Source organism: Ursus arctos, unplaced genomic scaffold, assembly GCF_023065955.2.
Source record: "Ursus arctos isolate Adak ecotype North America unplaced genomic scaffold, UrsArc2.0 scaffold_31, whole genome shotgun sequence".
Taxonomy (NCBI): domain Eukaryota; kingdom Metazoa; phylum Chordata; class Mammalia; order Carnivora; family Ursidae; genus Ursus; species Ursus arctos.
The window spans coordinates 20,690,840-20,704,050 of record NW_026622997.1 but is presented as its reverse complement, the minus strand read 5'-3'; the positions used below and the strand labels follow the sequence as shown (position 1 = coordinate 20,704,050).

Sequence of the window (13,211 nt, the reverse complement as noted above, 5' to 3'; positions counted from 1 at the left end):
TTATAATAGTGTTCAAGACAGTAAATGTTTGTCAATCACTCAAGAATCTCTTTTAGTGTATTGGCAGCAATAGTCCATTTTATGTGCTGGTTTTCAGGTACCATCACGTCTCAGAACAGAAGAAACTCAGCCACTATCTTCCTGTGTACAAAGTTTCTTATGAACAAACACATTAAAGCTCAAGAGCAGGCCAGAGCAATTACTGAGCCCTATGATACATCTGAAGTGACCACGTCTTATTACACAGACTTTTCTAGAACTCACGTACATCAGAGCTTCCCCTCTTTTGCCAATGGGCATTTCAATAGGTATATTTAATAAAAATGGAGGTCCTGGGGAGAATCTTCATTTTTCTCAGATGTGATGAACAAATTGCATTGCAAATGTGATAAGATAAGCACCTATTAATTACAATCCTGGAAACTCTGGTATAACCTGAGTCACCAGATCATGTGGAAGACCGGTATTGGGTGTTGCATGTAATGTCTAATTGGGGGACAAGTAAGAGAGAGTCCCTTTTTATGCTTTTGTTTTCCTTTTACCGCAAACCACAGCTTTATTCAAGAATCAGATTTTCTGTGAATCTACACTGAAAATGGTTTTGCCATTGCTGAGAAATCCGTAAGCAGATGGATTTGGAATTTAATCCTCTGTGAGAAACAAAGGCAAATAAAAAAGGAGAACCTGGTGATAAATTTCTTATAGGTTTTTAATTGGTTTGGCTTTTACATTGAATTTTCACTAAATGTATGCAAGTAATGACTACTCTCAAGGATGACGCTAAACATTTTTATATGTAAAAAAAAAATGTTTGAAACTGGGAGGATAGCGTAGATATCATTAAAGGTCTTTCCTAATCCAAAGATTATCAAATTCTATGGCTTTGCTTTTCCTCAGGCCACACTTTTTCATTGTGATAAAACACACATAAAACAACATTTACCATCTTAACCACTTTTAAGGGTCCAGGTTAGTAGCGTTAATTATATTCTCATTGTTGTGCAACAGATCTTCAGAACTTTTATCTGGAGTTTAGTTTTCATTGCAAAACTAAAACTCTGTGCCCATTAAACAAGTTCCCATTTCTCCCTTCCCCTTCTCCAAATACCTCATATAAATGAGATCATAGATACCTCATGGAAGTAGAATCCTACAATATTTGTTCTTTTGTGACTGGCTTATTTCACTGAGCGGAATAGCCTCAGGGTATATGGTAGCACATGTCAGAATTTCCTTCCTTTTTAAGGCTGAATAATATTCCCTTGTACATATATACCACACTGTGTTTACCCTTCATCCGCCAACAGACACTCGAGTGCTTCCACCTCTTGGCTATTGTGAATAATGCTGTTGTGAACAGGGGTGTACAAATACCTCTTCGAGATCCTGCTTTCAATTCTTCGGGTATCTGCCCAGAAGTGGGATTGTGGGAATTCCATACTTGGCTGCACCATTTTACATTCCCATCAGCAGTGCACCAGGGTCCCAAACTCCCCATATCCTCACCCGCCTCTGTCATTTTGTTTTTTTTAATAGTAGTCATCTTCTCCCCAGAGAACGAGAGAGGAAAGTACTCACGTGAGTCTCCACATCACCAGCAAGGATCCTGCTCTTCTTTAAAAACTCAGCCACCATGCTGTTCATCAGCTTATCAAAGGCTTCCACCGAGGGTGCCACACCTTTGGAAGAAGCACATTTTGTCAGGTCCTGAGAGTTTAATGAAAAGCTGGTATTGCTTGGCCATAGGAACTATGGAAGCTTAATATCACTCATTGTTGTTCTCATTCTTCTCACCAGCGCATTCATTCACTCAGTCAGTATTTATGAAACCCTTCTCAATGGCTCAAGAAAACAATGCTTTGCTATTCTTCATCCGCCTGAGTAAGCACTTTCACCTACATATTTATTTATTTCTGCCCCAAACTCATGAGGTAAGTAGCATCACAGTTTCACTGATGAAGAAGAAACGGAGATGCAATCAGAGCATGTGACTTGACCAAAGCTATAGGTCAAATAAGTGGCAGATCCAAGAACCGACACAAGCTTTATTGATCCAAAGCAGGTGTACTTTCTACTACACTGACCTGCCCAGGTGCTGTATGTCCTTGCAAACAGTTACCAAGATTACCCAGGGCAATTAAAAGGCAATAACAAACTATGGGCAAGTAGGAAGAGAACACCAGTGTCACACACTCTGTTCTGCCCTGTCCTTACTTCCTGAGGGGAGAGAAGTGGGGTTGGGCGGCATGAAAAGGACTGCTGAGCTAACTCAGATGAAGTTTTGATCTGACAACTTACTGTAAAAACCCAAGTGATATCAGCCCAACCTGGCATGCTCTGCCTCTCTTTTCCTGCCTTTTAACTAATAGAAAAACTGTGTCTTAATCCCAGATTTCAGGTCCCTAATATTGAGAAACTCAACCCTACAGAGAATTAAAATTCAAACCAGGCCCACCTGGGTGGCTCAGTCGGCTAAGCGTCTGACTTCAGCTCAGGTCATGATCTCAGGGTCCTGGGATCAAGCCCCACATCAAGCTCCTTGCTCAGTGGGGAGTCTGCTTCTCCCTCCCCCTCTGCCCCGCCCCTCACTCATGCTCTCTTTCTCTCTCTCTCAAATAAATTAATAAATTCTTAAAAAAAAAATCCAATCCCAAACCTAGGATTCCCTTCTCATACTGAAGTATCCATGCTCATGAACTTGTACGATAAAGCTTCCTTCCTTTCCCAGAGGCCTACTGCCACAGGCCCAGAGGGTGAAGGAACAGTTGTTGACAGTGCTGTGCACCTGCAGTCTAACTTCAACGCAGGCTATTGAAGCAGAGTTACCCTAACGTTCAAAATACAATACATGCCAACTTCTGGAACATAAAAGGGGGCAAGCCCAAAGATTCCTTACGGATCCATTTGGAAGCAGATAAACCCATTTGTTGCTGGGGAGACACCTCAGAGGTCTCCGCTACGTGTTTAAAGTGGGAGGGTTTTAGAAATGCCACAAAGCACTCTACATAGCAGAAGGAATGGAGATAAAAGGGAATATTTACCAATTTCCTTTCATCACTCAGCTCTGCTCACACCTCCTCTGGGCAGCCTTTAACGATCTGTCTTTCTCCCCAACCTGCACTTTGTGAGCATCCCTTAATCAAAGCATTTGTGGCCATGAATAGCAATGCATGGAGACCAAAGATTCTGGAAAATTCTGACTGTATATAATTCATCTTAGATTTCCTTGCACCTAACATAGTACTTGTCACTTGGTGGGCATGCAAAAATACTTCTTCAATTTGTTGAGCCAAACTTACCTGATTGTCAGGGGGAAAAAGAAAGAAAACACATTGTAAAACCCAACATAGCCCCAGTCGCATAAGAAGGCAGTTCTCTGATCTGTGCATATTACAGATTTGTAATGGATGGGGCTCCATCTAAAAGTTTCTTTTTACCTTAAAATTTTTTTAAAAACTTAAGTTATAACATCACTGTAATAATGATATTTATGTTTAAGGTAAGAGGTTGTCTTCAAGGATTTGTTAAAAATAGAATTTAGAAGGTCATCAAAGCTCACTAAATTAAGAAGCAATGAAAGCAGCACTGTTTAGGATTAGCAAACTGTGTCAAGGGTGGGTATCATTCAGATATTTTGCTAATTATCCTGCTTACCAATGATTCTACTTCATTTCAAGTAGGATAATAAATTGCTGGCTAAGTTGTTTTGCAAGAACTTACTTTAATAACTGGTTTAGAATGATTTGCTGTATTAGAAAATACCTGTTTAAAACATAAATAATTGAATTATTCACCTTCCAATTCTGTTTAGCCTGTTAATTTTCCCCCCAAATTATTTTTTTTAACAAAGAAAACACAAAGTGCAGTCTAATACCTCTTTTAAGTCTAGTGAGGTTCAAATTATTGAGGGTTTCCCCCCCCTTCATTCATCAACACTACACAGTCTCCTGAGAGCCGGATTTTAACTTTATTTTATGTATTCACAGGCTTTATATTTGTGGACAGCAATCGTACAGAAATGTCTTTCGATCACCTGATGCCGAAGACATAAGGAAACCAAGTTGCTGAAGCGAACGTGAAAAGAGTTTCTTACAAACAAGGTTGAATGAATCTCAGATACCAACTATATAGTTAACAAAAAGAGGCTTAAAACGAAATCATAGCTGTGTCTCAGCTGATGTGGAAGAAACTTACAGGCCCCTGGCAGCCTCCCTTTAAACAACACCCCCTTTCAATTCATTCAAAGCATTTTAATTTTCATTATGTTCCGGGGGGAAAAAAACCCAGCCTGTACATTTGTGCTCACACAGTAATTTTTGTCCCAAGGCATGCAATACAGGCACAGCTCCAAATATGCCTGAAATTCTAGAAGCACCAATGTGGATCTCGCCTGTGAGAGCTTTTTTTTGAAGCCCCCGTTTCCCAAGGCTTTTCCCAGCCCCCAAAGCCTGATAGGATTCAAAATGGGTCAGATAAGGAGGAAATGTACTTGACACAAGAATAGAGCTGCCAGATGAAATGCAGAGCCCCCAGTTACATTTGAATTTCAAATAAACAATGAATACATTTTTAGGATAAGTGTGTACCTTGCAGTATATCCCATGCAGTATTTGGAACCCACTTAAGCCAAAAAAAAAAAAAAAAAAAAAAAAAGTAGTTCATCTGAAATTCAAATGTAACTGGGTGTCCTGTATTTTTATTTTGCTAAATCTACAATCTCCGACAAGAAGGAACTGGGAAAATTTACTGTCGATAACTTAGGGAGTTTGCCATATATGGTATCCTTATAGTTAACTTCTTATGTTGTGTAGTTAACTTTTTATGTTTGAACATATAATATTTTAAAATCATTTTTTTTTTCAGATGTGGCATCAGCATATAATGTGAATGGCACATTTGATTAGAAATAGGCACAGGTAAAACAGTGCAATGTAATCATGTTACTTGAAACCAATGTTTGGCTTCTCATCAGACTCCCTTCCTTCCCAACTGTAGTTCTCAAATTTAATGACTTGTTCTCTTTAAAATTAAAATCTACAGAATGATAATTTCTTTCCATTTACACTGTAATTGAGAATGTGAATTTCTTCTTGATAATTGCTCAGATAATATATTTATAGTCCCTGTGGAATGCCGAACAACAGTATAAACACTAAAACAAAAGAATAATGACATTTGGCAGATAGATTGTGTTCTTAATAGGCACAGATAACTGGTTAATTTTTGTGGATTGTGGGTTGAAACATTTTTCCTTTCCCTTTAAGGGATGTCTTGCATCTGGTTAATGTCACGGTCACATATAAGGGAAGGGGCGCGGGAGCTGAAGAATATTTCTTGAGAACTAAGTGATGGGGACAATATTAAGTGACCCTCACAGAGACCAGCAACGACAACAGTTTGTGTCCCTACCTCCGTTGACACCATTAATCTCCCCGCAGTCCCCAGGAGGCCGGTGGGACCCTGCAGACAGCAACTCCAGTCGGCCGACCACCCGCTCCAGTCTCTCCATCAGTCCCTGCATTTCTGCCATTCTAGAAAAACACAGGCACAAATGGGAGTCCGTGTGAATGTCAGGGAGGATTAGCAAGCTGACACCAGTAAACTTAACAGCAGAAAGAAAGAAGAATTGCTCGGAATGGCTTTAACGACCTAGAGAGTATTTCTACACAGCAGGGAATACGTGAAATTCCAAAAAACATAAAACTTGGAACAACAACAACAACAAAAACCCCACAAAGTACATTGATCTTATTTTCCATTCAATTCAATGGCATTTATAAGCCCCATATGTAAGACACAAGAAATTCACTCCCTACGCCATTAACAAGTGTCTCCTTGGATGCTTCCATGTGCTATGATACAATCTATGTCTAGCATATACTTAAAGCCTGTGAACATATATCTCACAGTTAATATTGCCAACTTTTATCCTACTAAATGGTAGGAACATACTTTAACTATTTCCAAGGACTCTTTCTGTGCAATGTAACTCTCCAGGGGATACTAAACCCACTGATAATTATTGTTTATTTACTCTGTTACCTTAAGCCAAACAGCCCAGCGCGGAACTACGAGTTTATAAAACTACATCATTTACAGCAGGCAATTGGGTTTTTACCTCCAAGAGCTAGCTGTCTTCTCCTTATCACTATCTTTAGTGTTTCTGTTGCTGGATTATTTTAGATTACAATTATTCTGAACAGCGGGGATTTTAATTTAAAATATCAAAAATGTTTATTTTCTTTTGCTGCTGGTTATTTTTGGACAAGATTTGGGTCCAGGGAGGGTGGTTTCTGGAGACAGGGAGCTTTAGTAACCCAGCAGTCTCGGCTGGGATAAATTGAGTTTGACACTGAGTAAGGGAATGGAGGGTAAAAGTGGGGTTGGGTATCTATCTTTCCTGCTTCCAAGCACTCCTTAGAGAGCTACACTGAGTGTACACAGGTAAGTACCTTTAAACTGCTATAATCCTATAATGTAATGTTATGAAGGCAACCCCTGAGGAATGGCACCCAATCTAATTTGGCCAGGCTCATGAGATCCAGCTTAGAGCTACTATAGCTCCCACCGTACCAACCTATGACTGCTTTTGGCAAAATCAGGCTCCTGCCCCAGAGAGAGTAAAACACGCCTCATCTTAACCAGCGTCTGTAGTTCTCACTCTTGCAAACTTTCCAAGCATCATCTTGAGCCAAAGAGGACTGGCACGCTCCCATATCAGAGACAGTGCTGCCCCAGAGGGTGCGTAAATACTATTGCTCTAAGACGGGTAATATTTCTTATTTCTGCAAGGAACCAGGTAATGGTTTTTTTTTTTTTTTTTGCATTTTGTATTTTCATTAGTTTTGACCTTAAACATAATGACTTGCCACTGATATTTTTAAAAGCAAGGTTATAGTTATCAAAACACGTGGACAGCTCTGTAATTCTGCATTCAAATGTCAGATGGTCATCAGATACGGATGGGGGAGTTCACTGTCTATTTTGGAAAGTCATCTCCTCTGAAACTGCCAGCAGCTACTCTTTCAAAATATGGGGCAGTATTCTCTGCACGGCTGAAATCAGCATCTAATCCCAAGGGGATTCAAAATTAGAAGTTTCTCATCTATTCTTTTCCTCTTCACGTCAGAGCTTTTGCTTCTACTGCAACTGAAAAAAAAAAAAAGGAAGAAGAAATTTAATTGAATCCTTTACGTAATCTTGCAAGGAACTGGGTATCCTGTAGGTGGGTGAAGGCCATTTGAGAGATGATAAAAGCCCCTCAAATCTTTTAATAGTTGTCCATCTGTTCACAGTTATCTCTGTTCCCTGTTACTCAACTTGCCAAATGTTACCGCCATAGACCTAGCCCATGCTAGAAAAAAAAATGTGTTTGCTTTGTGAGCAAGCTCCCGATGCCCCAACAGAGAGGCACCCACCACCCCCAGAGGCTCACAGCGCTGCTTTGGAGGGCCTGTTACATTTCACACTTAGGACGACTGTCCCCAACGGTGGCTTAATCAGCCTCCCTGACAAGACTCAAACTCACACTATCTAATAGCGCTCCATATGTTGAGAGACAACAGGAGTTAGTCCACACACTGCAGGGCTGGGCTGACTGGTGTGGAATGCAGTCTAAAAGCGAATCAGATATCGCTTTGTGTAAAATCACCATGGACTGGAGTCCTGTCACAGCCTCTCAAGAGATCAAAATACAGCTCATGCAAGAAAGCTGGAAAGATGCCTCCGGGTTTAAAATTTTAGAACAGTTTCTAAGAGAAACAGAAGAACATATAAATGAAAGAATGCACCAGGATATCAGAAATATACATGATAGCGTTCCCAGGGAGAATGATGGGGCCCAAGATGGCTGTACCCTCTTCTCCCAAAACACACGCACATGCTTCTCCCCACATGTGCCCTCAGCTGCCATCCTGGCTCTCAAGAATGAAGAAAGAACAGAGTAGCAGATTCTCCAAATTCTTCCCAGGCAGTTCCATTTGCCTTGGTTTTTCAAAGTGGATTGAGCCAAGTTTTCATGAAGAGATGGGAGCCAGGAATTAAGAATTAGACTGAGGAAAGGGATAGGGTGGGGGACGGAGACAGCAAGGTGGGTAAGGAATGAGTCAGTGCCAGGTGGACAGACAGATGGGCTTAGACCAGGAAGCCAACAGAAGAGCAGGATACAAGACGGATGGACCTAAGATGTTCTAAGAATCGGATGAGAAGTGGAGAGAAGCCAGACACACAGCTGGACAATCAAGAACCTAGGTCAAGGGCACCTGGGTGGCTCACTTGGTTGAGTGTCTGACTCTTGGTTTTGGCTCAGGATGTGGTTTCAGAGTCTTGAGATAGAGCCCTGTGTTGGGTTCTGTGCTCCTCAGGGAGTCTGCTTGGGATTCTCTCTCCCTCCCTCTCTGTCCTCCCTCTCCCTATTCTCTCTCTCTCAAATAAATGAATTAATTCACAAATAGAACCTAGGAGAGATGACAAGGTTCAAACTTGGCCCCCACTGTCCAGTCCTATTTAGGCAGAAGCCAAACCCAAGATGAGGTCCCCTATAACCTCTGGCTTACAGCAGATAAACATAATCATCTGGCCGGGCACGAGGGTGGGTGGAAAGAAAAAGACAGAGGCACATAAAAGTCCACGACTTTCTCTTTTTAATGATCTGTTTTAGGAAATTACACTGGAGGTGAATCTTAATTCCTTGTTTTGTATTAATTTGGGAGTATTCTTTTTTGAGCTCCTTTATAATAGGAAGTATAACTCATCTTGTCATTTTTTTTTCTCATTTGAAGTCTCCCCTCCCTTTTCCCCTTTTAAAGTTTAGCTCTTTAAACATTCACAGAATTTAAAGAGTCACCAGTTCTACAAAGCTTATTACAAAAACACAATAGTCCCCCCACTGCCCCTTCTATTTTTGTAGTGAGACTCAACCGATTCCCACTAGTTGAGCTACTGCTTTCAGTAATTACCTCATCTGTATGCAACATGCTTCTACCTTTACGTCTTGTTTTCCTTCCATTCTAGGCATTATCCACTGAGTTCCCAGCAAAACCAAGACGGTTCACATTCTGCTTGCCTAATCCCCACCAGCACACGCGCACATGCTTTCTTGTACCCCAGCACTGTTGTGTCACAATGTCTGTGTGACCAATCATCAGTGTCAACACAATTATGACTATTCACAGCTGAGTCATGACGTCTCTTAAGATCAGTCTCCATTTTTTTTTTTTTGTTTGCACAACCCATTTTTCTGCGGCCATGTGGTTCAACTTCTCAGTTTTCTACATACTTAACAATTATTCACCTCCAAACACTTCCCCTGGTTGTGGAAGTCTCCTTGAGAGCTGGCCAAACACATCTGGAATGCCATTAGGTCTTTCTTCTCAGAGATAAGAGTCACTCTGAGAGCACGAGGGCTCTGTAGGCCTGCGGCGCCTCTGAGACCAGACATCTGCCTACACCTTCACCCCTGGGCCGTCTCCCCACTTCCTTTTATGTAGTATCACCTGCTTTTTGGATTCTGTATCCTCCTCTTTCTTGGTGTACTTCCTTAACTGTCTTCTGAATTTCAGAGCACTGTCTTCTGAAAAAGTACATGAAAGGACAATTGTTTTTTGGAGAACGTGCAAGTCAGAAAATATCTTTATTTTGCCTTCACACTTGGGTGGTGGTTTGGCTGAGTGTAGAATTCCAGGCTGGAAGGCTTCCTCAGAATTTTCAAGGCACGGCTCCATAGTGTTCTAGCTTCCTAGGTTACTGTGGACAGGTCCAAAGCCATTCTGATTCTCTGACTCTTCATCCTTTCGACATAACCTTTGTTTTCCCTTCTGGAGGAAGTTTCTGGGGTCTTTGTCCTCAGAGGTTTGGGCTTTCACAGTGATATACTTCGTGGTTGATCAAATGTTTTTTGTTTTTTGGTAGGCTCCATGCCCAACACGGAGACAAATGTGGGCCCCGAACTCATGACCCTGAGATCAAGACCTGAGCCAAAACTGAGTTGGATGCTTAACCGACTGAGCCACCCAGATGCCCCTCAAATGTTTTCTTTAAAAATGATTTTCCAGAGGTGTGGGAAAGATAGGAAAATGGGCATTGCATATTGTATCTCTCGGTGAGTTTAGAAACTACATTTTGGGTTTTTCTTTTTTCAAATAAAGTAGTTAGGATTCTAAACATTTAAACAATTTAAACTCCTTTCACAGCAATTGCACACATTTACAAATATTTCATACACTTCAGTAAGAACATAGCCAGTGAGTATTCTTTCATATGTCGTCTTGAAAGGCTAAGGTGTTCTGGAGGTATCTTCCTAGCAGAAAAGATAGTTGTCATCATTTAAAAATTATTTTTGCCTCACTGGTCATTTTATAAAACCCATCCTTAAAGTACAGATATTCAATTCCAAACACTAACTTTATGTCCAATATTCTGCCCATAGGCAATAACTACTTTAAAACAATAAAAGAAACAGCATTCCTATTCTTTCCCTCAGTAGTTTCTAGAAAGGGAGAGCTCCCCACACTTGCAAACATTGTATAAGGTCTCAATCATTTTGCCCATTTTTTTTTTTTAAGTAGGCTCCATGCCCATCATGGAGCCCAGTGCAGAGCCTGAACCCACGAACAAGACTTGAGCTGAGATCAAGAGTCAGACGTTTAACCAACTGAGCTACCCCCATTTTGTCCATTTTTAACCAGGGCTATTTAGAGGGGCCCTGGTTTTGGAATCACTAGCTGAAGGTCTTTGGGGAAGAGTTTAGTTTTGCTATGCGTTCGTTACTAGGGTTTGTAAGTAGGGTTGCTAGAAGTATGTGTAGGAAGGCATACAAAGTCTGTCACATGGTCAGTGACAAACGTGTTAGCTACTGTTATGAAGCCATTCCATTTGTTTTGCTCTCAGTGGAAACAGATCTATAAACCACTATATCAAGTCTTTGTGTATTTTAAATCCTGAGCAATCATCTAAAAGCCCTGGCCAACAGAGTTGTCGAATCACTAGGTTGGATACCTGAAACTAACTATACATCAATAAAAAATAAAATAATAATAATAAGTAAAATAAAATAACATAAAAAACCTGGCCAATAGAAATGACTAGCCAAAAATTTCAGGTCATACCTTATAATTATACCCTTAAAATTTTTTTTTCAGTGTTTCATTTTCCTCTGTTCACATACTTATTCCATGAAGATTTTTTTTTTCTTTTAGAGAGGGATTAAGAAAGAGAGAGAGGGAGAGAGAGAATCTTCAGCAGGCTCCACACCTAGCTCGGAGCCCAACACAGGCCTTGATCTCACCTCTCTGAGATTCATGACCTCAGCTGAAATCAAGAGTCAGACACTTAACCGACTGAGCCACCCAGGTACACTTCCACCAAGATTTCTAAAAGAGGTTTTCTCAAGTCCATGTGTAATGGTTACTATAAAATGAAAATTTTAGGGGCACCTGGTTGATTCAGTCGGTTAAACATCTGCCTTTGGCTAAGGTCATGATCCCGGGGTCCTGGGATCCAGTCGGGTGTCGGGGGGGGGGGGGTCCCTGCTCAGCGGGGAGTCTGCTTCTCTTTCTCTTTCTGCCCCTCCCCCCTACTGCTCTCTCTCTCTCAAATAAATCAATAAAATCTTAAATAAATAAATAAATAAATAAATAAATAAATAAAATGAAAATTTTGGTACGTAATTAGTAGTTTTGTAGTCACATATGTTTCCCCAAACATTCAAAAATTCAAAAATAATCAACAGATAGTATATTAGTTTTAAGTGCACTGCATAATGATTTGATACATGTATACAGTAGTCCTCCTTTATCCACCAGGGATACATTCAAGACCCTCAGTGGAAGCCTGGAATGGCAGATAGTGCCAAACCTTATCCATACTAGGTTTTTTCCTGTATGTACATACCTATGATGAAGTTTAATTCGTATCTGAGGCATAGTAAGAGATTAACAACAACAATAATAAAATAGAACAATTATAATGATATACTGCACTGTAATAAAAGTTATGTAACTATGACCTTTCTCTCTGAAAATATCTTCCCATATCATACCCACCCTCCCTCCTGCGATGACGTGAGGTGATAAAATGCCGACGTGACGAGATGAAGATGAAATGAGGTGGGTGACGTAGGCGTCGTGACAATGGCATGAGGTTACTACGGACCTTGCGGCATCAGAAAGAGAATCACCTGCTTTCCCACCGCAACTGAATGCAGGTAAACGAAACCGCAGATAAGGGGTGACCCCTGTCCGTTGCAAAATGATTCTCACAATAGGCTCAATGAACCCTCACCACACCTAGTTATAAGTTTTTGTCTTGGCGATAAGAACTTTCAAGATCTCCTCTCTTTCTTTCTTTTTTTTTTAATAATATTTTTTTTATTATATTATGTTAGTCACCATATAGTACATCCCTAGTTTTTGATGTAAAATTCCATGATTCATTACTTGCGTATAACACCCAGTGCTCCATGCAATACGTGCCCTCCTTAATACTCGATCTCCTCTCTTAGCAACTTTCAAATATACAACACCGTATTGTTAACTCCAGTCACCCTGCTGTACGTCACACCCCCCAGGACTTACTTATCTCATGACTGGAGACCCCTATGCATTTTTATAAGGACTTGTTTGCTTTTAAATAGTCCTCTGCTAAGGACATGAACCCAATCTCTGCGGATCACCTTTGGAAGACAACACTCCTTCATCCCCCATATTTTCTCATCCAAAGCATATTGTGCTCCTCGGTAAGGGGTCCGGTAAGACCTAACTACTTCGTCTGACCAGTTATAAAAAGCAGCATTCATAGCTGCTTTGAAAACCGACACCCCAGGGTACGGGGTAAATGGTGATAAGCCCAGAATAACAGCCTATTTGTCTGTGTTACATTCTCGGTATCTCTAAGACGTCCTGCTCAATTAAAATAGTGTCTTGTGCGATGTTTTCTGCTAGCACTGAACACCTTGCCTCCCAAGGAGATGAGTCTGAGCCCCTCATGGGCTGAGGTCCCACCTTTTATTCTTCTTGTATCTCCGGCTGAGCCCTGCCGGCTGCCGCGTACATAGAGAATTCTATAAATATTTTTTGATTGACTAATTAATTGGCTACCACTCACTGCCTTTCCCGTGCCTGCCCACTCACTGGCATAACCCCAATTCAGGTGGCAAGCCAGATTTTCACAGGAGCAGTCTCCATCTCAAAGAAGACACTGGGTTAGCTCTTTCC

The 13,211-nt window shown here is 40.9% G+C and overlaps 1 protein-coding gene across 1 annotated transcript in view; it reads right to left on the bottom strand.

Annotated features, from left to right (window-relative positions):
- Positions 1-13,211, bottom strand: part of CAP2 (cyclase associated actin cytoskeleton regulatory protein 2) — a 131,837-nt gene that overhangs the window by 101,145 nt on the left and 17,481 nt on the right. Inside the window, exons 2-3 of the mRNA XM_026511541.4 lie at positions 5,410-5,531; positions 1,579-1,679 (exon numbers count right to left, since the gene is read on the bottom strand). Of these exons, the coding sequence (XP_026367326.1) occupies positions 1,579-1,679; positions 5,410-5,530 (222 nt within the window). The 5' untranslated portion in view covers position 5,531. The remainder of the gene's footprint in view (positions 1-1,578; positions 1,680-5,409; positions 5,532-13,211) is intronic.